The 25314-nt window shown below is 39.2% G+C and overlaps 1 protein-coding gene across 5 annotated transcripts in view; it reads right to left on the bottom strand.

Moving 5' to 3' along the window:
* Positions 1–19816, bottom strand: part of SPATA6 (spermatogenesis associated 6) — a 46064-nt gene extending 26248 nt beyond the window's left edge. Inside the window, exons 1-8 of one of the 5 annotated variants that reach the window (XM_069788788.1) lie at positions 19566–19815; positions 13726–13863; positions 12137–12185; positions 11225–11266; positions 9745–9866; positions 5101–5181; positions 2211–2489; positions 477–564 (exon numbers count right to left, since the gene is read on the bottom strand). In XM_069788788.1, the coding sequence (XP_069644889.1) occupies positions 477–564; positions 2211–2489; positions 5101–5181; positions 9745–9866; positions 11225–11266; positions 12137–12185; positions 13726–13863; positions 19566–19613 (847 nt within the window). In that variant the 5' untranslated portion in view covers positions 19614–19815. Of the gene's footprint in view, positions 1–476; positions 565–2210; positions 2490–5100; positions 5182–9744; positions 9870–11224; positions 11267–12136; positions 12186–13725; positions 13864–19565 lie in introns of all 5 variants that reach the window. The other 4 variants (XM_069788786.1, XM_069788791.1, XM_069788790.1 and 1 more) reach the window with 4 other exon arrangements.
* Between the last annotated feature and the right edge of the window lie 5498 nt (positions 19817–25314).

Here is a 25314-nt window from a genome sequence, read left to right as displayed (position 1 = left end):
CTGGATGCTCATTAATAATGGTAAGTCACTGATCCACTACTCACAAATACTGCTGAAATAAACATTATTCAGCAACAGAGCCCTTGAACTTCAAAATGATCAATACTCCAAGCCTGACCAACACACCCACAGACTGTGGTGTAGATCTGCTCCACTATCCAACTCATCAAAACAAATGGAGTGAAACAGAGTACTTGCTTTGACTTTGGTATTTTCTACTCCTACTTTCATATCATGTAGAACTATGTTCCAAGTTCCATGAGGTGAAGAACTATTCAAAACCACCTTTTGCAGCAGTAGCTTATTCAGTATTCTTCCTATTCTTAGGAAGAAAGAACAGCTTTTTCTCCATTATAGACTGACATTTTTATAATAAATAAAAACAAAACAAAACAAAAACCCCCAAACAAAATGACCTCACTAAACTACTGCAGAAAAGAAAAGCATTAATGAGAAATATAGTAGAAAATACTGACCATGGTCTACCTTGGTCCAGGCTTCCACTGCGCTTTCTTGCGTGGGACACCAGGTATGAAGTTTAATACCAGGACTTGTTTGTTCAACCTGAAGCAAAAATACGTTAAAATGCTCAGTATCAGATGTATCAATTCCTATTTTTATCTGTTTTCATTCATAAGATTACATCTAGTCCTTTCTGAAATATTTTATTCTTATTTAAATACTATTTAAAACTATTTTCACAACACTTTACTCATGTGTATTATTAGCATTACTGTGCATAAACAAAAACAGTGCTAGAAAGGTCTAGAAAACTCTGAATATCATACTGTTCAAAGAAAAAAAAAATGCAGATAGTTTCTCCTTCATCTATAATGTCTGCAGTCTTTTCCAACAATTCTTGGTATCTCATATTTATTCCAGATAGTTCAGATCTTACCAAGAGATCTGAATCTCTTCCTGATTAAAAAAGTTACATTTAGCATAATCTAATTTTAATCTTCATGTAATGCAAAATCTCCAGGCCAAAAGAGTCCTCAGCAATAAAGATGCCCTAAAAGGAGCATTCTCAATCTAGAAAAGCCATGAGTCAGGATATGGTACACTAAGAGACAAGCTTTTTTCTTTTTTGTACAAACATAACCAAGCAATCAAAATCAATAATCAGTGTTTAAAGATGCTATAATTAAACTGTGAACTTCACCTATAGATCAAAAAACAGAAGAATTGATTAAAAGGAGTTAAAAGAAAAATATCTGAGAGAGAGATAAACAGTAGGTTGATGAATGATAAATGGATTATTAAGGCTAATCTGAATCTCTAAAAGGTACCTATACCTAGAATAAAACTTGGAAAACAATTCTAAAATTTGACAAGTTATCATTAATTCATTTGTACATAAACTAGAAAAAAATTAAATAAAGTGAGAAGCAAACTAATTAAACACTAAATTATCTCAATGGCTGTGACAAGTGTCCAGAATTGTAGACAGATCATAATGTCATAGCACAGAATCAGAACAATCCCTTTTCTGCCCCTACACATTCAAAGCAGTTTTCTAAAAATAAAGGATTGTTGCAACCATAAGAAAAATGAAGAGAAAAAAAAAGTAATATGAGAATATGATCCCCCAAGAGGCTGGGAAATGTGGCCCCTTCGTATTTGAGCACTTAAACACAGTTTACTTAAAGAAGTACCTAATTTCAGGACAATTTTTCACATACAGTTAGCAAAAAGTCCTTATGTGGGTGCTAAGGTGCTAAAGTCAGGTTGGTTATGAACTCTAAGTCAAAGCATTAGAGATGTAGCTCTGAGCAAAGGAAGTGTTTCAAAGATCACAGGATGCCAACATAAAAAAAGTTGAAAGAGAGGAAGTGTAAGTGTTCGTAATGTGACTAGACACTCTTTCTTTAAAGTCTTATTCAGGAATTTTTAATACTAATATCAATTACTTCCAAGCTGAATTTATACACCTATTATCCTGTCTAGTGCACTGGAAGAAAAGAAATGGGGCCTCAGAGAATTTAACCAAGATATTCATGAAAGAATTTGATCTTTGTCTGTTACTAATGCGGATAAAAGAAATTTTATTTTAGTTAATTTTACATTTAAATCACTATGTGACAGACTGTTAAGGAGAGAAAAATTATTCATCTAAACTAAGAGCTGAATGAATTTCTGGAGCAGTATTTAGTGAAAGAACAATATTTGATCTGAGCTTAAGCTGGAAGCACTTTGGAAAGAATACAAACCCGTCTAACTACAAATGGAGGTTTATCGGTTTCTCTTCTGAATTCATAAGGACCAAGGTTTAAATGGGCCAGTCGTTGCCTGGCTTCTTCTGATAGCTCACACATTCGTCTTTTTGTGTACGGAGATGGAGAACGTGATTTAGAAGCTATTGTAGGCTGCTCGTAGTTCTTTGTTGCTAAGTTGTGCCTGCTTTTCTCAGGTGAAACAGTATTTTTCTTTGGTAACTGTGTTTGCAATTTTCCATTTGGGGTTGAGTGATGTACCCAATTCAAATCACCCTAAAGTGAAAAAGAGACGTTATCTGGTTTGACAGCATGCAGAACAAAGATCACTGAAAATAATGCAAACAGGGAACTAATAATTTAAACAGAAATAGATGCCATGTCAGCTGAAGCTCCCCTCACAAAACTATAATCAAACAGCAATTTAGAAAACAACAATGGATTTACCATTTTCTCTGAAACCAGAACAAGGTTAAAACACACATTACTACATGTTAGATGTTAAGTATCTAATACTTACCCAATTAGTTTTCTCACACAGTTAGTGTACAGAGACTGTAAAAAAAATTAAACTGAATTTTGTCACAAGTTCATTTAACACAAACTTTACCTGGATTGGACATACAGAGATTTGAAGCATTTTTTCATCTATTTAAAGTTTTTTTTAACCTTTAAATTTCTTACCCTTCAAAATAAAATACATAGATTAAAATAGAAGCCTATTTAATAGTTTCAATTATATACATTTAGAGTTGCCTAAAGCCTCACAAGAAGCATAATTACATTCTCTGAAATGCATATTTTCTTGGATCATGGTGAATTTACTAGTTCTTTAAAGAGTTATAATCAAGAAGCTATGTTTAGCAAAAAAACCCAACACTTCCCCCCCCCCCAAAACTTTAAAGATCATCTTCAAAAGATCCTCTCAAATCAAGAATACTTTTGCAAAGGAGGAGGCAAAGCAGCTGTTTATTTGTACAACTGGCACTTGACATGCAAAATATGGATTTTTGTAGCTAAAATTTATAAAAATCCCACCATTATCAAATATTGCCTTAAAAGTCTATGTCTGAGTTGATGCTGCTTTTAAAATACCTACAGACAGCAGAATAAAGGAAAGTGGAGGAACAACCAACCTCACCACCTCCCTTCCCACCACATAGGATGGGGGTGGTGCTGTTGTAGTTTTTGTTGTTGTCGTTACCAGCAAAGGCTACCTAACAATCAGGACTGACACCACCTCCAAGTAACCATTAACTTCTTCAGTGACCAATTTCAAATTCTGGGAAACTGCTTCCAGCATCGAAGTTCTGTTTGAAATACATTATCACTCCTTTGTAATTCCTGGCATTAAATGAGCATTCAATTACTCTACAAACTTTATAGGTCAAGGCACTCTAGATTATACAACTCTTATCAGGCTACTTAGCAGCATGTTTTAACTTTGAATACCGCAGTATGAATAATTAGGGGTTTTGGTCAAATTTGGCCCCAAAATCACAGGTTATAAAAGATACAAAATAATGGTATAGCAAGACTTTTCTTCCTGTTAGAAGTTCTTTTTCAAGCTTGAGGAAGTTGACTTTAGTGTTAAATCTGAATGTTGCACGCACTACTTCAGTTGAGGAACCCAGAAATAAAATGTCTAGCTTGCCTTTGAGCCTTTCCCTCTACACCCCACAATGAATGAGGCTGAGGCTGTGTGTTTGTTTTACATCAACATAGTTTGAACCTGGCATCACACAGACTATTCATGCCACTGTCTTTCTCACGCCTGTACTAGCACTTGTGCAGCTGGTAGCAAGCTAGAGTATGGAACTGGACCAAACAAAACCAGACCTAACTCTCTAAGATTAATTTCAGTTTCACCAGAAATGTGAATTCTGGCTTACACCAATCGTGAAACTAGACCTTCACTGCAAAATATGCAAATTTGATATGCCATTCACAACATATTAAATACTTTTAAGGATATTTTAAATCAAACTGCCTTTATTGAAGTCACCTTCAGTGAAGTTAGTTTTCTGACAATGACAATTTTCACTGATTTTTTTTTTATTGTTTATCTAAGTGTCTCAATACATTTTGTCTGCTAAAATTGCAAGAAACTTCTCAGTGAACTAATTAGCAATGCCACAAACAGGTCAAAGTCACGTAACTGTCTTTGCACACAAGCCTTCCTGACAACCATTCCATTTTAATGAACCTGCACCATTTTTTAATAACATAGCAAAAAAAGGAGGACGTAAGAGTAACTTTATGTGACAGCTTGTGCCAGGAATCCCAACAAAAATTCCAATCTGTGAGACCAGAGAATCGTGCTACCAAATGAACAAACACATCGGAGTGGGTTGGGTTTTTTTCCCCAGTCTCTTCAGCTACTTCACCTTTAACTTTGCTCATTGCAGAAGCAGCATTTCCAGATTAATATTGGTGACAGCCTTTGCAACAAAAATCTTCATTACTGTTACTGATATCATTATGGAAAACAATTAAATTAATTGGTTTGTTTTTGATAATGTACCTTCTCTTGACTTCACCTAGCTTTCATTGTCCTTAATTTTAAGTGTCAGTAAAAAATGGTGAGAAGGCATCTTCCCACCTACAAATACACCAGGGATTGACACTTCAGCTGATCACAGAACATAGCAGCTGATAATTGTTTCAGATTCAAGGAACTCTCAGCATTTACTGTCATGCACCAAACCCACTCTTTACTCATACTTGATTAAAAATTTAATCAAGTTGTCAAGCACCCATGATAACTGCTTTAACCACAACAAAAGAATGAGAAAAGTTTGAAGTGAGCAGCACATGTAAAAATTGGAACCAAGGCTATCAATATTAAATCTAGAAATTAAATTGCAAACAATTAAATTATGCTAACCTGTATATGACTCCTTCCTGAGCTTAACAGACTTTCTGTAATAAGGGAGCTTGTAGAAAATCTCAATTTTGGTGCAATTCCCTAGAAGAGAGACAATAATTGAACATCAAGCTCCAACTCAAGATAAAGGGTATCAAAGAAGTAAATGTCACCTAATGTAACAAACCATTCCTAATTTTCAGCCATTTCCTTCGTTAATTTCAGCCTTTAATAAAGATAATTAGAAAAGACAGAACAGCAACGGTAAATGTCAAGATGCTAACATTTGCATTTCTGACAATTCAATTACAGATGATTATATTGCTTTTGTACAACAATTAAGGTCTGACTTTTATTTCAATACATTTCTTTGTCAAAAGTACTTTTTAAAGATTTTTTCATGCCATGCTATATAGCATCAATAAAAATTCCAGTCATGCTCTAGAACGCTAGAGTTAATGCCTAAGTTTCATTAATGCTAACTTTGGAAACTTATTTATAAGTAGTCTCAGTTGTACAATCTTTTTTGTAAAAACATTTTGAAAATTAGTCAATTGCACTGCAAATAACTACTCATTTGTAACAGCATGATTAAGAATACCCTTTATTCTATAACTATTAGAGCAAAGTCTGATTTCTGTGGATTGTCTCCCATATTCTATAATCATGTTCCACTTCCTCTCAATCTCCCCTTACACATGTGGATGGCAAAAGGCAGCCCTAGCTTGACCAATTTGGAATCAGTGGCATCCAGCTGGGCCTCCTGGTCAACCAGTACACAGGTACTAATGGCTGGCAGGTCCTTCTGTCTTTACAGGGCTAACAGTTTCTGTTCAACTCATCTTCTTTTACTGCAGCTATGTCTAGAAACATAATACCTCTCAGAGCTCTATTTCCTGTTAGATTTAGCTAGAATTGGCCAATGTATACGAAATTTCCTGGGTGCAAATGGCAGAGATTATGACACGCAAGTGTTATTTCCCAAAACAGCAACACTAAAAAAGGCATAAAAGAACTAAAGGCCACATACCCTATAAACAAGTGGGAATCATCTATGTGCATCTTACACAGCTCTGCAGAAGCAAAGAGGGAATCAAGGGTCCCTAGAACTTTCTACCCTCTTATTTCAACACAGACAGAGTTTGCTGCCCCAAGGCATCTGTGTGCATGGGCATTTGTGCACATGAACACACAAAATCACTGAGAAATGAAAAGAAGCTGGTCTGTTTGTGACTCTACCCCACATTCTTAAGAATTAGCAGGAAATTCATGAGTGAAAGTCTACTGCTAACCACACTATTCTCTACCACCTGCCTAAACACATACTGATTTCCCATAAGGGAATATGATCTGGCGCCAGGTTAGATTATGGAAATGAAATTACAAAAATGCCAAGAAAGCTCAGTCATAGCAATTAACAGAGTCCAGGATTCAATCAAGTCAGGTTATGGCATATAAAACAGATTTTAAAGTTGACCATCTTTAATCAACTCATTTTTATTACTAATGAATTGTCAAGTGCTATCAACAATTTAAAAAAGGACACATCAGAATCAGTAAGTCTTCTATAAAAAGCAACAACAGAGCACCTACTGCTCTTACAGAGACTGGGAATGATTACCGAATTGTTAAATGCTCATAGCTAAAAAAATCACACAAAACCATGGTTTCTTTAGAGAAATGGTTTGTGGAGAGGGAATACAGGACGACACTCACATACATAGGCATGGATATGTCAAAAGTAACTTATAGGCCAAAAGCAATCAGAGTTCTGCTATTTTCTGCAGTTCCCAAACTAGGGATTGCTGCAGGATATTCAATATAGTATTATGTAAAGACTGCCACATAGCCCCAAACATAACTGTAAATGAAAATCCAGCCAGAAGGTTTTTGGGATCTATTCTTTTGCCTCCGGCTTAGTGGTATCTGCAGCCCTGACCAGGCTTGTCAGTCCTTCTGTACCAGTCATTAAACTGAAGTGACATGGACATAATATTAATTTGATCATAGAAAAACTGTAAAGGTGGTTCATATTTAGAAGAACACAAGTTAGAAAACAAGTCTAATATGTGATTTTGACTGTAAGGAGCATGTGTACAAGTCTGTAGCTTAAAAAAGTATATATGAATATGATAGAAGGTCTTGTATTGGTATGCTAACGAAAGATAGCATAACTAAAAAGAAACTGTTTTAAGTAACATGGCAAATACTGCATGAGAGTGGGGAACTGAGATAAGAATGTCTGTAAGAAGTCACCACCAGTCAACGCTTAAACATATTCTGAAAGGCAAGGGTTGCAGAGAAATACAGAAGAGCCAGCAAAAGTCTCAGCTGGGCAACACTGGACCAGGAGAGATAACCTGAGGCACATCTTGTATGCGTATTGTGTTTGTAAGCCTCATAAGACATTTAGCCAGAGACATTATCAGCCAAGTGCCAGATTTCTGGAGGAGTTCTGATCCTCTCAACTTGGGATTTCTTCCAACTGGCAGATTAGCAGTGTTAATCAGACACCGCTTGTCACTGCCTATCTGAACTCCACAACCGTAACCTTGCTGTTGCTACCTTTATTTTTTTTAATAAAAGACAAATTTATTGTGAATCAAAGTGCCAGTGAAGCACAGCTGTCAGTCAATACTCAACATCTCAGCTAGCTATAAATAACTTTTCATGTGGGACGAACATGGCTTGACTAGCCTGGGAATAATGTAAGGGTTCTCACAACCTTTTTTAACACTTTCCCTTTTGCTTAGCATTCACATTCAGTGCTTGGTGCTGACAGAGTTAGCAGGAGATACTTGCCAGTAAAGCTTAGAGACCACTAGGAGATGGAGGCGTTTGAGACCGCATTTCTACTGGAGGTAAAAATCCTCTCACAGGTATCCCATTTGGCAAGCAAGGAGAGGAACCTCAAGTTCTTTTTGGGAGCCTCACTCCAATTCCATCAAACACAGCTTCTTTATTATTCCTGAAATCAGGGTCAGTATGCCAAAATCCCTTCTTAAACTGTTCTTTCTGCGAAGGAGATGGAACGGAGCAACAGATGCTTCTGCAGTCCTCGTTCCAGGGCAGAGATGGATTTAATTTACACTGCTCCCAAGGACATGGAAGTATATTTCTGTCTTATATCAGCCAACTTTTTAAAGCTACTACAGTGTCATCATTCAGCTACACATCCAAATGACTCTGATTACATCTTCTCACAGCTCACAAATTATGGCACCTTCTCTTTACTAGAAAATACATAATTTTTGTATTAAACAACTCAGTCCAACAAACTTCTCTAGTGGCTCTGCTTCTACAAAGCTTCATTAAATTGCATTTATAAAAAATCTGAAACCAGTTTGCTAAATGAGGTGGTATTATTACTACCTCCCTATCTATTCTTTCTCAACACCAGGAAAGTACCTATTCTATAAGTAATATGGAAGCAATACAGTCCTACCCCCTCCCTTGAGCCACCACTAACATGCATAGGGTAAGTCATATCAAAGAGATGCTATGGCCAAAAAATAATGGTTATTTTTGCAGGGACAGTTTAAGCTGCAGCAGAACTATACATTTTGTACCACAAAATCACAGCTTTAATTCATTCAAATGTAACACAGCATTAGACACCAAATTAGCACTTCTAATTGCAAGTGACCGGGCAATTTCCAGGTTGCCCTTGCAGGGAAAGATTATACCAGCTAAAAGATATCAATGACCTTTAACCAGCATTTCCCTCCTGCCATGTGTTTTTAATCCAATCACAATGGACAGGGCAACTGAGTCCCTATCTTCCCAATCCAAATGTCCTGCCATTCCGCTAGTAAAACTTAACCAAAATAAGACAAACAAAACAAACCCCAAACACACATCTCCCACATCATCACCATAATCTTAAAAGTGCCTTCCTGAGTTATTCCACTGACACCCAAGATTCAACAGCCAAACTCTACGAAAGGGCAGTGTGAGATGAATTCATTTTCATTTACTATGTATTTGAGCTCCTATCTCCAGAAAATTAACATTAATTCATTGCACTCATTCTGCCAATTAGTTGTCGTTTATGACAGCTTTTTTGAAACTGTAGAAAAAGCAGTAAATGAGTGTGAATGGCCTGAACAGACCTTAAGAAACAGGCTTTGGAACTGAAAAACAATCATGCAGCACTAAGCTATATTTCAGTTACTTACTATTTTAGTGGTGATCTTGCACCACAGGGAGGCCCACAAGTCAGATGGCATAGCACTATAAGCTTGTACTGGCTGTCGCTGTCCTAAACAGTACAAAAAGTAGTCTGAAACAAAATGCTACAAAGACAGACTGAGAAGGAACAGTTACATGGTTTATCTGTTGAGAACCCTGAAGTTGATAGCACATCTCCCTCTTCTCCTGCATCCCTTCGACTACCAACTGCACCACAGATTAAACTGAACAGAAGACATGTCACGGTGCCACACTGCAAACCAAGTGCAAACTAACTTTTTCACATTAAATAATTTCTTGAAGCATTTTGAAAAAAGATTATACCTTCACCAAAGTTCAACTGTAGATTTGTACATTCAACACCTGAAATGGCAAAATCTGTCAGAAGTAATCACTTCTCATTTGAAGTAGTTCAAGGGGTTTCTTCAGTGAAACACACTGTATCATAAATACAATCCACAGATATTCACTCACTGTAAAAGAAGAGGACCTCTTCATTAAAATCTCACGATCTAAACCATGGTGCCCGTGGGTAAGCTTAGGGTCAGGGAACAGGAAATCTCTTGTATTTTCTTCATACGTAGCTAGAATTTTTCCTACTAAAAAGAAAATATATGCTTTGATTGGAAAACAGATAAAGCCATAGAGTACAGACACCACACACAAGACCATATTGAAACTAAGATAAATTTTGTTCTTTACAAATTAACAACATGGCTCTAAAACTTGTATCACACTAGGAAATAACCTCATCAGGTTAAATCATCAGCAGAAATGGGCAGAATCTACTCTGAAAGTATGTTTTACTGTTATTGTAAAAAAATTATAGAACAGTTAATACAATCTTCTTTAAGAGACATATAAGAATTTTTCTCTAGGCAATTCTTCAGTAGTTCTCCTCTTTCTTTCCCTTCCATGCCACAGAAGAAACTAGTATTTTTTTTTAATGGCAGCCAATCCCTTATGAAAAAATTTATCATTCCATATTACAGTAGTAGTAATAGTAGGCACAGTAGTAAAAAAGAAACGCAAGCAACATCAAAATCATTATCTCAAGATTTTCTTACTATGCTGGTTTGCTACTTTTTAAAAAACATATTTTCTTTAGGGAAAACCTTGAATGTATATTATAAAAAAATTTAAATTCTGCTATTGCAGTCATCTTGTAAGCTTATGTTGGGCTGTATCACACCTATCTCTGACCCCTGAAAATTAAATTCCTTACCCAAGATCTTTTACCCTCCCACAAAAAAAAATCCACATTCAGTACATTTCTTCAAGTAAACAGTCTGGTAAGTTACCTGAGAGAAGCAATCGTTTCCTTGAAAGTACTAAGGACAAGTGACAGAGAGTGCTTTTAATACCACAGTTTCCAAATGAGTCCTCTTTAAAACTTGACTTTATTTCCAATAAAATGCAGATTTACATTATTCATGGGAACACTTGAATTTCATTAAAATAGATTTTTATAATCACACAAACCAATAACAGAAGTATGACAAATCGCTATTTATTATCTTCACATATCCCAAGAGACCTATAATACTTATAGTGAGGATAAGAGTTTTCCCAATGGTCACCATTAAAATGGAAGGAAAAAAGTGTCATTCTGAGAACAAGATTATGCACTCTGAAATTTCACAGACAGCCACTTTGCAAGTGAATTGTGATGCAGTTAATAAGTGTGCACTGGATGATTTCAGTTTATTTTCCATTTTTAAAATATTATCACTTTCCTAAGCCTGAGTATGATACATTTCAATATTCAGTTATTATTCTCTTTCAAGAATGAGATCCTCTTGATCTATTAACATTTTATATTCAGAGGACTATTTGTTGAAGAGCTTTCTATGTTGTTTGTGAGTTGGAGAAAGTGATTGTGCTGTAATGGGCAATGTCCTCATGGAAATTCACCTATTAAACTGCATAATTTATGAAGAGACTGATACAATACCTGGAGGAACAAGCTGTATTAGTTCAAGTACTGCTGTGTCAACTAGAAAGGAAAAAGTTTTTTCATGAGTTAAAAAAAACTAAAGTGGAAAGTAATTCTCATAGTCAAGAAAATGGCTCACTGATTTAAGCTTCATAGCACTATACATAGCTGCACTATTTCCACTACACCAACAATAAGAAAAAATTAAGAACAGCTTGCATAAATACCACAGAGGAACACAATGGCATTAGCAGTGTACAAATGACAACTCTAAATTTGACTTAGAACTTGGTAAGTTCTATCTGCTGCCAAGTTTGTCCTTCTTTTAAAGAAGAAAATGCAAGCTTTGCCACTTTTTCAGGTAACTAACTCCCAGTACGAGTTGCTGGAGTTTGAGTTCAGGGTCAGTGTTGTCTCACTACAATTCATTATGCTCCACATGTGGCAAGACATGTAATTCTCTTAAAAAATAAAAAGAATAATTATACAAAAATCAAAAGTTTATGCTTCTATTATTTGAAAATTAATGAAATAAATGATCAGGTAAAGGATCCATTACCTATCTGGATAACCACATGGATTTTCCATTAATTATGACTTTTTACCCTTTTCCTGTTCTAAAGCATGTGGCATACACTTCTAGAGACATTTTGTTAGCTAACAGTATTTTCGGTAAGTTACTAGTAACCAAAGATAGCAAAAAACTTCTGCCTGCACTGACAACAAATTTTCTATTCTGAAAACCCACTAGTGCTAGGGTCCCACTTATTTAGTACATGATATACTACATTGGTTACCCACTAGCTTTTCAGAGAACAGGCTCTTGATAGAAAAATTATCACATACTTTAAACCTTCAAAAAGTCTTTAGAGCCCATACATGCATGACATTAATGCATACAACATAGTATTCATAAAAAGCAGAACCTACTTTCCAGTAACTCCACAAGGTCTCCAGGATCAACTATATCAGCAAATGCCTGTAAAATAAATTAATAAATAATAATAATGGCACAGTTGAAGTAATCAGATGGACCTCTGGGGAAAGAGAAGGAAAAAAAAAAAAATCAATATTCTTCCTTGCTTCAGATGGTTGCCAAGAGTCCTATTCCTACTGGAAAAATAAAGGAAACTGAAATTATCATTTGGCGCATGATCAAATTCATTGAAAGCTAGCAGTTCTTGCCATATGCTTTCTAGCCATTCAGGGTTACCTCTCCATATTTAAATTAGGAGGTATTGTGAAGAGTTGAACACATAGAGGTAAGTATTGTCTAAGAAAATTTCAAGAGACAAAGATAAATTGCTGAATATACTAGAATTCTGATAGATGAAGAATATGTTCTTTAACATATTAGTAATGCTTTAAGCTTCATTTCCATGGAAGTGACTATTCATGTACAGAGTACTGTTCAGGGTTTTTTTTAACCTGAATCCCATGTGAATAGATGGCAAGGAATAGGGGAGGATGTTGTAGTGGATATTCAGAGGCTAATAGGCTTCCCCCTAACTCTGTACAAAAGTCTCAGCAGAGTGGTATAGATCACTTCGCTGTTCAAGGTACCAAACACTAAAAAACACCAAATACTGGTGCTCCACAAATATCTACACCTATTCAATAGCTATTTGTAAGAAGACAGATATTAGTCTCAGCTTTCTTGTTCACCTCTTTTGTAAGCAGATAGATCCTGGTGTCTTGGAGTTCCCCTAAATTACAATGAAAACAGTATTCAGTACATTTCCCTTACGTAGTTTCTGGTATGTTTGCCTTTAAAGAACTATAGTCTTTTTTACTCTTCAGTAGCTGGTGAAATTATCACTGTTTGTATCTTACTCACATCACCAGAGCATCACTGATGTTTACTCAGTCTGGTTTTCAAAGTGCTGGGGGATGCTTACAGGAAAAGAACTAGAAAGGGCAAAGTATTATTATTCATAGGTAGTCAAGAAGCCAGATCATATCTGTAAGATACTGTGTTTCATTATCCCTGTGGTACTAATAATGAAGCTAGTAGGGACTCAGAATATGTGATAAACAACCATAAATTATAAGGCCAGAGTACCAACCCGGGAATTCTGGTGACAAACCATGAAAAAAGCATCTCAAAGGGAAAAAGATGTCACCAAAAAGGCTTGAGCTGCTATTCTATCTTTCTACTAAATTAAGTTGACTCTCCTATATCGCACAGTCTTTGTTCTTCACCTTGCCATAATTCTTAGAACAACAACATTCCGTTCCTTCCAAGCCAGGAAAACAGACACAGAAAAAGGACAGTTCACAAAAGAATGAACAAACTCCTAAAAAGTCTCATCATACATTATAATCTTCAGTACGCATAATTCTTGAGTCACCGTGTGGATAATATAGGCACACGCCTCCTCTGTGCTGAAGAGAAGCAGGAGTTATAATACTATGCAATCCTTAGTGTGATTACTTGTGCTCAGGGGCTTTGCAGTGAGTTTTTGTGGAGTTTGGGATGGGTTTTATTTGGCTTGTATTAGCTCTTGACATTATCTTACCTTTTCAAACACTAGTTTTTCTTGAAATAAGAGTGGAAATGCTGCAGGGACACATTGAGTTTTTTTGTACTGCCCAAGTACAGACACACCGAGATAAAGTTCCTCTTTGTCTTTCAGCAGCACTCCGGGGCAAGTTATCTGTAAGAGTAACAAACACATTCATTAAACAAACTCAACTTCAGTTATAGAAGTAATGTCTGGTTTCAAGATAAAAGTGAAATGGTCAAGGCTGAAATGGTTGATTTCTGAGAGTCAGATTGTAAACAGACTAGATAGAGCGAAAAAAATTCTTTTCTAAAGCAATTCTGTTGGTACAGACTGACCAGGAAAAATAGTCACCATTTTAAAATAATGAGGACCAAATTCTTCTTACTGTAAGTAAAGATACTCTATTGCCTTCAACTAAAACTGAACCCTGGTTAACCAATCCCAGGTTAATACAGTTAAAAGGCATGCATTGACTATATAAGTTAATCATCACGGGTCACATCAGGTTCTATATGAAGAGTCATGTAGAATGAAGTCTACGTGATGCCAAGACACAAAAACCCATTCAAATTTTAGCCTAGCTACAGAGAGAATGAAGCTGGGAAATGTACATGCTTAGATACACATAGTCTGTCCAGCCACCAAAAAGGGCAAGTTTATTTACAAATATTATACTAACTTTGCCTTCAAATATGTAAATGAGAAAAAGCAACTGTTGTTCCGTTACCGTCAGACGCACAGCACACAAAGTTTTATCTGAGAAGTTTTGCCACCTTGGAGGGTACTCAAGGCAGGGAAGGCTCCTCATTAGCCTGCCAGATACTGCCACTAATCTCTCAACCTTCTCTGGACAACTCTTATTCTTTAAGTAAGAAGAAGTTGGTATGTTTTTAAAGCTCTGTTGAACATCAGACATTCTTACTTGTGTTTTCACTGCAAGGATGTACACAACTCATTGCAAAACTATTTGCTATTTTCTCCAAGCCACGTGGTTTTATTCTGTTACCCAGCCAGAGAATAGTCACCTTTCACTTCAGTTCTACTCCTCACTTTTTATCGCAGTATAATAAATATGAGGTTGTCTCTTCCAACATAAGGTTGCTGGAGAAAGCGTTCAGACTTTCAATTGCCAGGTAGAAAGACAAAGGAGAGTGACAGGAATTAAAATAAGTGGTTTGGTTACAGTCTCCTACTCCCAAATGAATGTTTTACTTGAGAAATCCTAACTGGATTTAAAAGAAAACTATATACACAGCAGAAAAACAGCCTCAGGTGAAAGAAATAACAGAAACCAATGTGTAATAGATTATTATAGGTACAGTATAAGCTAAAAAAAAAAGCTTCTATTCATAAATATCTGAGGAGGAAAAAAAAAAGGGGGTTCCTCTCCATGTAAACAAGGGCTTCAAATCTGCAAGAAAAGTGCCAGAATAATAGATATCCCAATTGAAACAGACTGTCAAGCATTAAACAGCTTGGATGACACTCATGCAGTTGCAAGTGTGAATAGGAGTGAGTGAAAGAGACAGTTTTCATTCATACAAGGCAAGATCCCCCAAACTACATACAAGTCATATTAGCTTAGTTCTCGCTTTTCTTCTTGACATTTTTGTAGAATTTACAGTAATTTTTAGCTGGGGTTTCGTGCCTTTTGCCTTAGAGAAGGCAACGAATATTTGCCTATTGATTGAGATGAAACGTGAGAGTTTTGAAGACATCGGAGAGAGCAAAACTGCAAGCAACAGGTGCTATTTATTCTGGATAACCTGTAAAAGAAAATACATTCTTACAAATCTGCATGTGGGGCAAGACAACACATGTGGAAACTTGTGCTTCTACTACCCTTAAGATAAACTGCACAACTCATTGCCTGGGCTGGAACACCAAGTATACATGTTCATGTAACTTTAAACCAGCTCCAAAAATTAATCACACATGTATATCCGCAGTTCATGAAATCTGTGTTGTACTATGTGATGCATGGAGCTGTGTAACACTGAGGAGACAAACTGAAGCTCGTATCTGACTGCAAACTGTTCAGGCGGGATGAGGGACCATTTTATAAACCGTAATAGTATTATCTATGGATCAGCTAAGGCAGAGGGATAGCAAAGCTGCAATTAACTGATCTTACAACCTATCAGGAGAACTATGATAAATGTGTAGGACAGTGTTACCCTGGACTTCTCTGCTGCAATTCCCAGGAGGATGGAAAATGTGTACCAGCCCTGTTGCTGGGACATCACAAACAGCCATAAAGAAATCACTGAATTCATCTCATGGGAAGGAACGGAACTCTACTGATCCACAACCCCCAATGGCATTTGGTACACACAGTCCTAAAACTGTAGCTGCATAGGTAACCGATGAAAAAGGCAGGCCTTGAAAAATCCCTTTAATTGTCCATTACCATCAAAACAAGAAGAGTTCCCAATGAAGGGCAATGGACAGTATTAACTTCTGCTGAGCGCAAGCTTCCAGATAGAATAGCATTTTGGACTTAGAGTTGCAAAAATAATCTTCTCAATGTGAAGAGATGCCATTTTAGTCTCCTTACCTAGCAGTAATCCACAATGCTATTAATTCATCTTAGTGCTTAAAGCTTTACCTACCTTCACTGCCGCATTTGTGAATTCTCCATGTAGCAATGACATGAAGAATAATGTGAATTTCATTCTGTTGCTACATGAGCAATCTAAATGCCAGCAGCAGAGGTAGGCACCAAAATTAGTCTCAAAAAAACAAGTAACAATGAAATCTCAGTCTGAGCAATCATGAATTATTCCATTTCAATTAATGGCAGGATAAACCAAGTAAGGTCTTTAACTAAAGTCTTCCATTTTAGAAGAGCAGCCTTTCAGAAATGAAGAAAACTAGCAGTGAGATAAACCAAAGAGCAGGTGGACTCAAATCAGAAAAGATCTTAGAATTTCATTAAGTCAAAAGGAGCAAAACCCATCTGTATCCTGAAGCACGGGAACAACAAAGAGGACAGAACTTCTGACACAAGGGGGTAGGTTTCAACAAGGGTTGAGAAATACACAGAGCATTGTAAAAGAACAGGAAAAGCAATCAGAAATTTGGACAAGACTTTAGTCACAAAACAATCAAGGAGAAAACAAGTGGACACAAATATACATCAACCGAGATGTGAAAAGTAGCACATCTGCGTCCCAAACACAAATGAATATTTTGCCTTGGTTTTAATGATACTTAATACAGGAGCAAAAAAACAACTTAAAGAATGAAATGATGGAAACAGAAGTTACCCAGTATGCACTAGGCCTGAACCAAGGAGCCACAGGGAGGGTGAATCATATTCAGCCCAGGTTCTAAAAGTATGTGATTTTTCTTGCTGGACCTACACATAATTAAAACCTATGTTATGAAAACAAGGATAGAACCATCTGCTGAAAAATAACAAATGCAAGGCCTATGTGAGGCTGAAAAAGAGATATGAAAAATTATAATCCCATCAATCAGAATATTTAGATACACATAAGTAAAGAATAAAGATATGGAGGAAAACATGACTAGAAAAAAGCCCAGCAGCGCATGTTTCATAAAAATAGATCAATCAAGCAAAACATTACATTTTCTTGAAAACCTGTTGTCTGGACAAAGGCTATCATACGGTGCCACATGAGAAATTATTACTTAGGATGCAGAAGATGGGAGCTAGTATGAAAGTCCTAAGGTGGTACAGAAGTAGCCAAAGGACAGCATCAATAACCTGTAAAACTGGGAGGCATCAAGCTGAGGGTTACTATTAAAACCATTCCTCTCTATATCCTGGGATCCATGCTTTTTAATATTTTTAATGAGCCTGACACAAGAAGTCAGAGTGTTTTCATGAAATTTTTCCAACCAAAATTCAGAAATCATCAGAGATTAACAAAAAGATATAAAAAAACCCCTGTTTGCGGGACCACAGTAATAGAGATGAGATGCACCTACTGTGTATTAACAACAGTTTTTGCTTTCACTGGAGGGGCTAACCTTCAAAGCTGGCTGAGAGGAAGATGATGAGTGTGTTAATAAATGATGGCATAACTGCAGTGCAGCTGTGAAGAGACTAATATTAAGACATATAGGATGAATGTTAGACTTTTTTTTCCCTGACATCACCTAAGGCAACAGTGAGACTCCATCTGGGATGCTGAAATCAATTCCAATCCAGATCAATGCAAATTCAAAGTGGAAAAGTAGCACCCATCCCTAAGATGGTCAGAAGACTGGTGAGCCTATCACACAAAATACTACCAAAAGAACCAGGTCTCTTTAGCTGACAAGGATCAATTGTGAAATGACAGAATTGCTGCCCAAAAAATACATCAAGAGAGCAAACACCAAGCAAGGAAAAAAAAATATTTAAGTGAAAGGCCCATGCTGACATTTGTGTAAGAGCAGGGCATCAACTAGCCAGAAGGAAATTTATGCTGGCAAGTTTTCAAACCGCCACAAGACTGAAATGCTGAAGTAGGCTCTAGTGGAGAAAAAAGGCAAACCGAGTGTTCAAAACCAGACTAAATACACTTATTAAAAGGGTTATCTGAGAGAAATTATATAGCATAGCAGGGATATAACTGAATGACCCACATGTGCTGAAAGGGGCACTCATCTCTGTGTTGTAGATTTCCTGTTCTGCCCCTTTCCACTATTATTTGTAGTCTTAAGAGCAGGGTGAATAACAAATACCCCACAACTGAAGAAGCATGACCCTGGAGGAACACCTTCCCTGTACTCTCTCCTGAAACACGAATAGCTCACAGCAGTAGGAACAGAAAAGAAAAGCACATCCGCTCCTTTCCTGGAACCAAGCAGGCCTTTGCATTATGAAGACAAACACTAGCTGTTGAGACATCAGAGCAACACCATTAGGGTGATACCCTCACCATCTATGTGTAGAAATTCACAGCTGTTTTAGAGCAGCCACAGAAGTTTGGGAACAAAAGTGGCTAAGCGGTCAGGAATACTGGGTCTATTTCCCAGTACATAGTTTCTGGATCTGCACTGGAATTTTTTGGATGGCGCCTCAGGTTTTCCTTTCTGGCAGCACTTGCACCGTGAGGAGGCCCTAACCCCTGGATTACAGTGACCGGGGCATATGAATCCAACAACTCCAGAGTAACAGAGCACTATCTAACTCAACTACTTCTTGAAAGCCATCAGGAGAACGATACAGACTCTCACTTTACTCCCACCTTGTATATAAGCAGAAAACCTTGCGACGTGCACAAGGAACGGTCTTGACATGATTAATGTAAAAACTTGGCCCTTCCACACCTACTGACCTCACCCCCCGCCCCGGCCACGTACCAGCCAGGTACTCCAGAGCCGCATCCTGCCCCTCACAGGGACCTCATCGCCCACAGGGGTGCGTACACCACGTACGAGCTGCTGTTTCCTGGGATTTCTTTTGCTCTGTTTTTTTTTTTTTCCCAAGAGTGCTTTTCCCACACCACAAAGCTTCCCAAGAATCAGTGTCTCTTAAAAACGACCTTTTCCACAGGAAAGCGAGAGCTGTGAAGCAGCACGGCTGCTGCTAAGACCCGTGGGCAGGGGGGGCACAGGGTCCGGCTGCTGGAGGATGCGCACACAGAAGGGGCAGCGGTTGCCCAGGAGCCAGAGCTGAGCCGCACTGCCAGCCGGAGGGCGGCCCCCCGCTCGGCCACAGGGCCCGGGCCAGCCTCCCAGAAGAACGCCCGGGGCCGGGAGTAGCGGGGCGGCGGCTGAGAGAGGGAAGCGGGGCGGGAAGCGGCGCCGGAAAGGCAAACCGCGGCTTCTCCTCCAGCCTGCGGCCCTGCCGCGCCCCGGCTGAGGACGGCGGGGTCCGCGGCCCGGGCACTCACCGAGCGGACGTCCAGCTGCAGGACGCAGAGCAGCGCTTTCCGCGGCATGGGCCGGGCCGGGCCGGGGACCCGGCGGCTGCCGGCCCGCTCCGGCTCAGCCGCGCCGCGGGGCCGACGCCGTCGCCACGGCAACCGGCGCGCTTCCGGCCCCCGCCGCGCTGCGCATGCGCACCATCCCTGGCGGGCCGCGGCGGGGCCGGGCCTGGCCGGGCTCTCCTCCCGGGGGCTTCCGCCCCGCACTGCCCCGGCGGCGCCAGCTCCCGCCTCCGGCGCCGCTCCTCCTCCTTCCCACAATGCCCTGCGCGCTCCGGCGGGCTGGCGGTCACCGGCGCTCCTGGAACGCCCTGCGCGGCCGCGCCTGCCCCTTCCCACAGTGCTCTGCGCCAGCGGCCGCTGCCCGCTGCCGCCATGGCGGGCGGTTGCCTGTGGCCCTTCCCTTCCCTTCCCCGCCTCTGCGGCCCCTCAGCCCTCGCTCTGCCCTCCGCAGGGCCCCCTGTCCTCGTCCTTCCTCTCCCACACAGCCTGCCCGGGTGCCCCCTTCCCGCCCCTCACAGGCTGGCTGGTGCTGGCCCTTTGCTCAGGCGCCTGTGGTGCTGAGGGGGAGCTCCCGGGGTGTGTGAGAAGTGGAACGATTTCCAACCCCTCGGCGTCCCAAAGGATGGACGGTGCCAATGATGGCGGCTGTGTTGAGAGATGGATTGCTGGTGCAAAAGCTAAAGCGTCCAGCACAGGGCAGGGAAGGAGGCAGGCCGCACATCAGCGGAGCGCTGCTGTTGGGCATCCAAAAGGAGCGCGAAGCTCGGGGTACGTCTGTATCCCTCTGGCTTTTTGGGCCTCCTGTGGAAAGGTGCCAAGAGAGCCTTCCCTTCAGAAGAGGGGGACACCAGCCAAGTTTGACACAGCTCCAGCGCTGAATAGCTAAAAAGCAGTGACTTTCCATACTTGGGGTTTTTTTTCTTTCAATGCATACTGGGATTTTACCTACTTCCAGTTTTAGGCACCTGGGCCCCTTTGACTCTTCAGAATCCTGTTTTAGGACTCTTCAGGATCTCTGTGAGTGAGACACAGAGTGCATGTGGTATATTCGGACTGGTCCCATCTTCAGAGACTTGTCTCCACGCTCATAGCTGAAACTGTCTTTTCAGGCCTGCCTTTCTGCTTTCATTACTAGACATTCAAATACACACCACTGATCTTCATCACCATTATGATAACACCAAGGGTATTCCCCAATGTCTTTGCTGCTAAGTTGTCCTCAGTGTATTTACAGTCATGTATAACACCAAAATAGTCTGACTTTCAGTTTTGGCAACTGCAATTCATTTCAGCCGATTCAGACCGAGGAGGTTTAAGCCTTTAAATATTCTTTCCAAATTCACAAGTATAGCTGTAGAGAGAGGAGGAAGCTCAGTGGACAATTTTAATTGCCTCCAAAAGAGAGCAGTGGCTCAAATGCATCCCATGGCTTGCTTTATTTTAATTTTACAACTTCAAAGAAAAATCACGCTGAGTGATCTAGCAAGCTAGTGCTAAGTGATCTGGAAAGAAACAGCATTCTCAAAGTATTTGTTTGTTTGTTTAAAAGGAAACTATGCAAAGAACATAATATGTCACTGCAGACAAAAGTGAAATCTATAGCTGGATTAAATATCACTACTAATACTTGATACCAATCTTTTAAAATAAATAAATGACTGGAAATGCAGGCCTTATTTTCATTAGTGTGACTTCTGTAACAGCTCTACGTCTTTTTTTTTTTTTTTGTCTGAGCAAAGGACAGGAATCTGTATTTAGGGCCTGGAAAAGACTCATTTTTCAATTGCAGACCTCTAATACATATATTAAGGAGGGGTTGACACTTGGATAAAACCATTTTCTGTGCATTATCAGTCTCAAGATTATGAATAGCATTCCAGAGTTAATGAGAAGAAAATTCTCAAAGATCCATAACCTCAGAAGGCAACAGTATTAAAATGGTTTATTGCTTATTTTCAGGTATCTTTCGTATACATGCTTTTTGAAGGGATAAATAATGTGTTAAAGATTGTGAAGTATGAGATATTATGGTAAGTGTGGCCATATAAGAACAGAAGATAGATAAATGCTGAAATCAAAAACGGCATCATGTTTGTGATGAAAATTTAATATCCATGTGCAGTGCCCTGGAACAGAAGTACTTTATAACCTTTGAAAAAGGAGCACAAGGCAGGACAGAAAGCTTCTCCGAAGCGATAAGGCAAAAATGAATTTCAGTGTTTTTTCCCCTGGTAAACCAGGGAAAATCTGGGGTAGACTGGAGGGATGTGCACTCTGCACAGAGATGCTTCTCCATCCCTCTGGCCTGCAGAGTTTCTGCCACTTCGCCCCACTGGGCCTTGGAAAGAAAGGCTGCTGCTGCTGCAGTGTTTTTCCTGTCCAGCCCTTTCTGCAGCAGTGCAAGATCTACCTGGACCTTCTCATTATGGTGAAATGCATGATTTAGTCTTACATTTGCACTGCAGGAACAATGATGCAGGAATCTGGGGGACAACAAGGGGATACCCTGACTTTCAGCACAAATGCATTGGCTAATAAGCAAAACTGATAAGCAAAAACCACAAGAAGTGCATGCTACTTTAATAGACCTGAGGTCTTAACTGCTGTAAAGTTTCCCTGCTGTGAAAGCACATGAATTCCTTTGCTTTTACAAAAGTAAATCTTCTTAAAACGCTACTTATACTTAGTTCCATGTAATAAAAGAGCCTGGATGACAGCTCTGCATTATGTTAAGGTTTTTGCAACCTCCTCCATTTAAAAGCCTCATCTTTTTCTGTCTTCCAGGCCCTCCAACGTGCCTGCTATGAAGGAACCCTGGTGTCATCAAAATATTCAATTCTGCTCTTATTTCTATCATTGCAAACCAGGAGTAACTGTCAAAAGAGTGAGGTTGCACTGGTTTAAGATAATTAATCATAAGATTTATACCATATTGTTGCAATGCTCATGACAGTCAGGCCTCGGGAGTTTCAATGTGTTGAAACATGCTACAAAATGGGTAAATTGGGAAAAATGGGAAGAGTCAGGTTTGCAAACAGTGGATATTCTAAAGTTCAGAATTTAAAAGATGCTGTGGATTAGATAGAATTAGATCAGATAAGACTGGAGATCAGAGTGCAAGTCTAACATCACTGAGTTTGTCAGAGATTCACTTTTGGCTAAGAAGCCAAGAATGGCTTTTTCCTTAAACTTGGGAAGTATTACTCTGGGTGCAAAGTGGCATTGCACAGTCATTCTGGCAATAAGAATGAAGGAAATAAAGGAGCTTTCCACATTTTTCCACCCTCTACTGCAGTTCTTATGAGTGTTGTCAGACAGCCATTTCTGCCTACTTTAAGCCCCTGATGTTGACAGAGCAGCCAGAAGAGATGTCTGTCTTACTGCACATCAAGCCCTTTATTTAGATATCATCACCAAGTACGATTGTCTCGTCATTAATAACTGTGGAGAATTCCAGGAAGACATGCGCTCAAATAACAGCAACAAATTATGAGATAGGGAAAGATTTCCATATTAGAAAAGGCAAACAAACAAGACTGTTTTACTTTGGAGAGGAGAAAAATAAGATGTAATACAAAAGAGGTACATAAGGGATTGAATAATATGTAGAAATGTGTGCTTCTATTTACCCATGCCTATTTATCCTTTCAAAGGACACATGCAATGAAATTAAAAGACAACACAATCAAAACTGATAGAAGAAAGTACTTTAGATAGTGGAACTCATTATCACAAGATACATTCAACAGTGTTCAAAGCAGAATCAGAGCGCTTTAGGGACCCCATAGGACAATACCCACATGCATTACTTATTTTGATCTTCTCGCTCACTGCTAGGTTAAATGTGCAGTTCACAAAAGTCAATTCCTGTGCAAAGAATTGTAGTTGAGGAACACAGCCAGCAGAAGTTAAGACTAAACAATCCCAGTACGCTATAGAGCAGAGCTGGAAGAATTTTGTAATGTGAGAGATTCTAATAGGATCTAAGGGGACCAAAGTGAATTGCATTACTGCAGACAGTAATGTAACGGGGAAGGTAGAGTGTTAGATTATTGATGAGGACAGAGGATGGAGATTACCTGAGGGTGCCAGCACACTCTTCGCAAAATACATTTTCATCTAATCTTCCTACTTTAAAGCAGGAGAAAAAGTTGCCCAGAAGTTAGCATTCATTAATATCTATTGCTTTAGAAAAAGGCCACAATGATTTTGTCGATCCTGTCTTATTGAGCGTGTTGCTCTTTTCTAACATGCAAGAACACAAATGGACAGAGCTCTCAGGCTTCCTTGATGAACCTACAAGTTGCTACAGGCAAAAGGTCACCTGGTCGTGTTGTTATGTAGGCAAAGCAGCGACCTTTCTTCCCTGTGCCCTCCCAGTCTCACTAGAGCCTATTGAAGAGCATTTTTCGCTACACACCTGGAGAAACTCAACGCCTCTCTAACATTTCACCGTGGCTCAGCCATGACAGAGCAATTCCTCTGTGTTGCTGCTAAGCCAATACTTGCTTTGGTGAATGTGACCATTAACTTCACTGATTCTTGATGTATGTCATGCCTGCAACACACACACCAAAAAAAAAAGGCAAGCTACCTAACGACACTGAAGTTTTCTTAACATGTAGGCTCTTTTCCAGGTCTGCTAAATTTTTTCTCAACTCTCTGCAGCTAAAGAGGAAATCAAATCTGATTTCATTACAGCCACTAGAGGAATATTCCAGATCTTGAATTCAGTTGTAGTAATTGGAAACTTGCATTGTAAAGGAATGATCTAAATTCATCTAAGAGATAACTTCTATGAATACAGTCTTATGAATTCACAAGCGGTACCGATACTATCAGCCAAGATAGCATTAGCTTTGTACCCCTAGAAAGTTCCTGGGCTCTCCCTTACTCAGTTCCAAAGAAGTAACACTTTCCTTAGTGTTTTACATTTTTTTAAAAAATTGTCTTAGATGGAGATATTGCCCCAGTGAAGTTTTTGCTTGAAACAAAATTCTTCTAACCAAGTTATAAACCCCTGAATATAGGGGTTTATAATGGGACTGCTGATAGACCCTTAACAATAGCATTGTGAATGGCGCTGCTGTAATTAATGATACTTCAGAAAGATTTATGGTCCTTAGACAGAGATAAAACAGAAATATCATTGCTTCTTTGCCTCCCATCATTTTATCCTCTATGAAATTTTATGTGAAATAAGTCAAATGAAAAATGTAAGCTCTTAATCTTTTCCCAGAGTCCTGTCTCTCACTTGATGAACACTTTTGCAGAATATATTAGAGCTTTTTATTCCTCATGTATGTACAGCTTTGTATTTAAAAAGCAAAGAAAAGAACATTGTCGGGTTGGCAAAGCAACTGAAGACAATGGTCATGGAGGAAGCAGAAATTACCGCCTATTCTTGTCCATTCTTCTGCTATCCCACAGGCGATGACTCTGGTCCTGCAATAACTCAGAGCAGCTGGCTTGGAAGTGTACAAAAAGGGCACCTGTATTCTGCATTGAAGAACCGCTGCTCACGGAAAGTTAGCCGTGGTGGCTCTAGCTGCAGCAGCGATAGCACAGTGGCCTGAGCAGAAAGCCAAAAGCTACCTTTGTGTTGAAAAATGCAGGCTACTGTAGGGATCTTTAATATAACTTGGAACAGCATAGCAAGAGGCAGTTGCTAGAAGCTGAAGCTAGAAAAATTTGAATCAGGTATTGGGCATTA

The sequence above is a fragment of the Haliaeetus albicilla genome, chromosome 8 (assembly GCF_947461875.1).
Source record: "Haliaeetus albicilla chromosome 8, bHalAlb1.1, whole genome shotgun sequence".
In the NCBI taxonomy this organism is placed as follows: Eukaryota; Metazoa; Chordata; class Aves; order Accipitriformes; family Accipitridae; genus Haliaeetus; species Haliaeetus albicilla.
The sequence above is the reverse complement of the archived record's forward strand: the minus strand, read 5'-3'. Positions and strand labels throughout refer to the sequence as shown.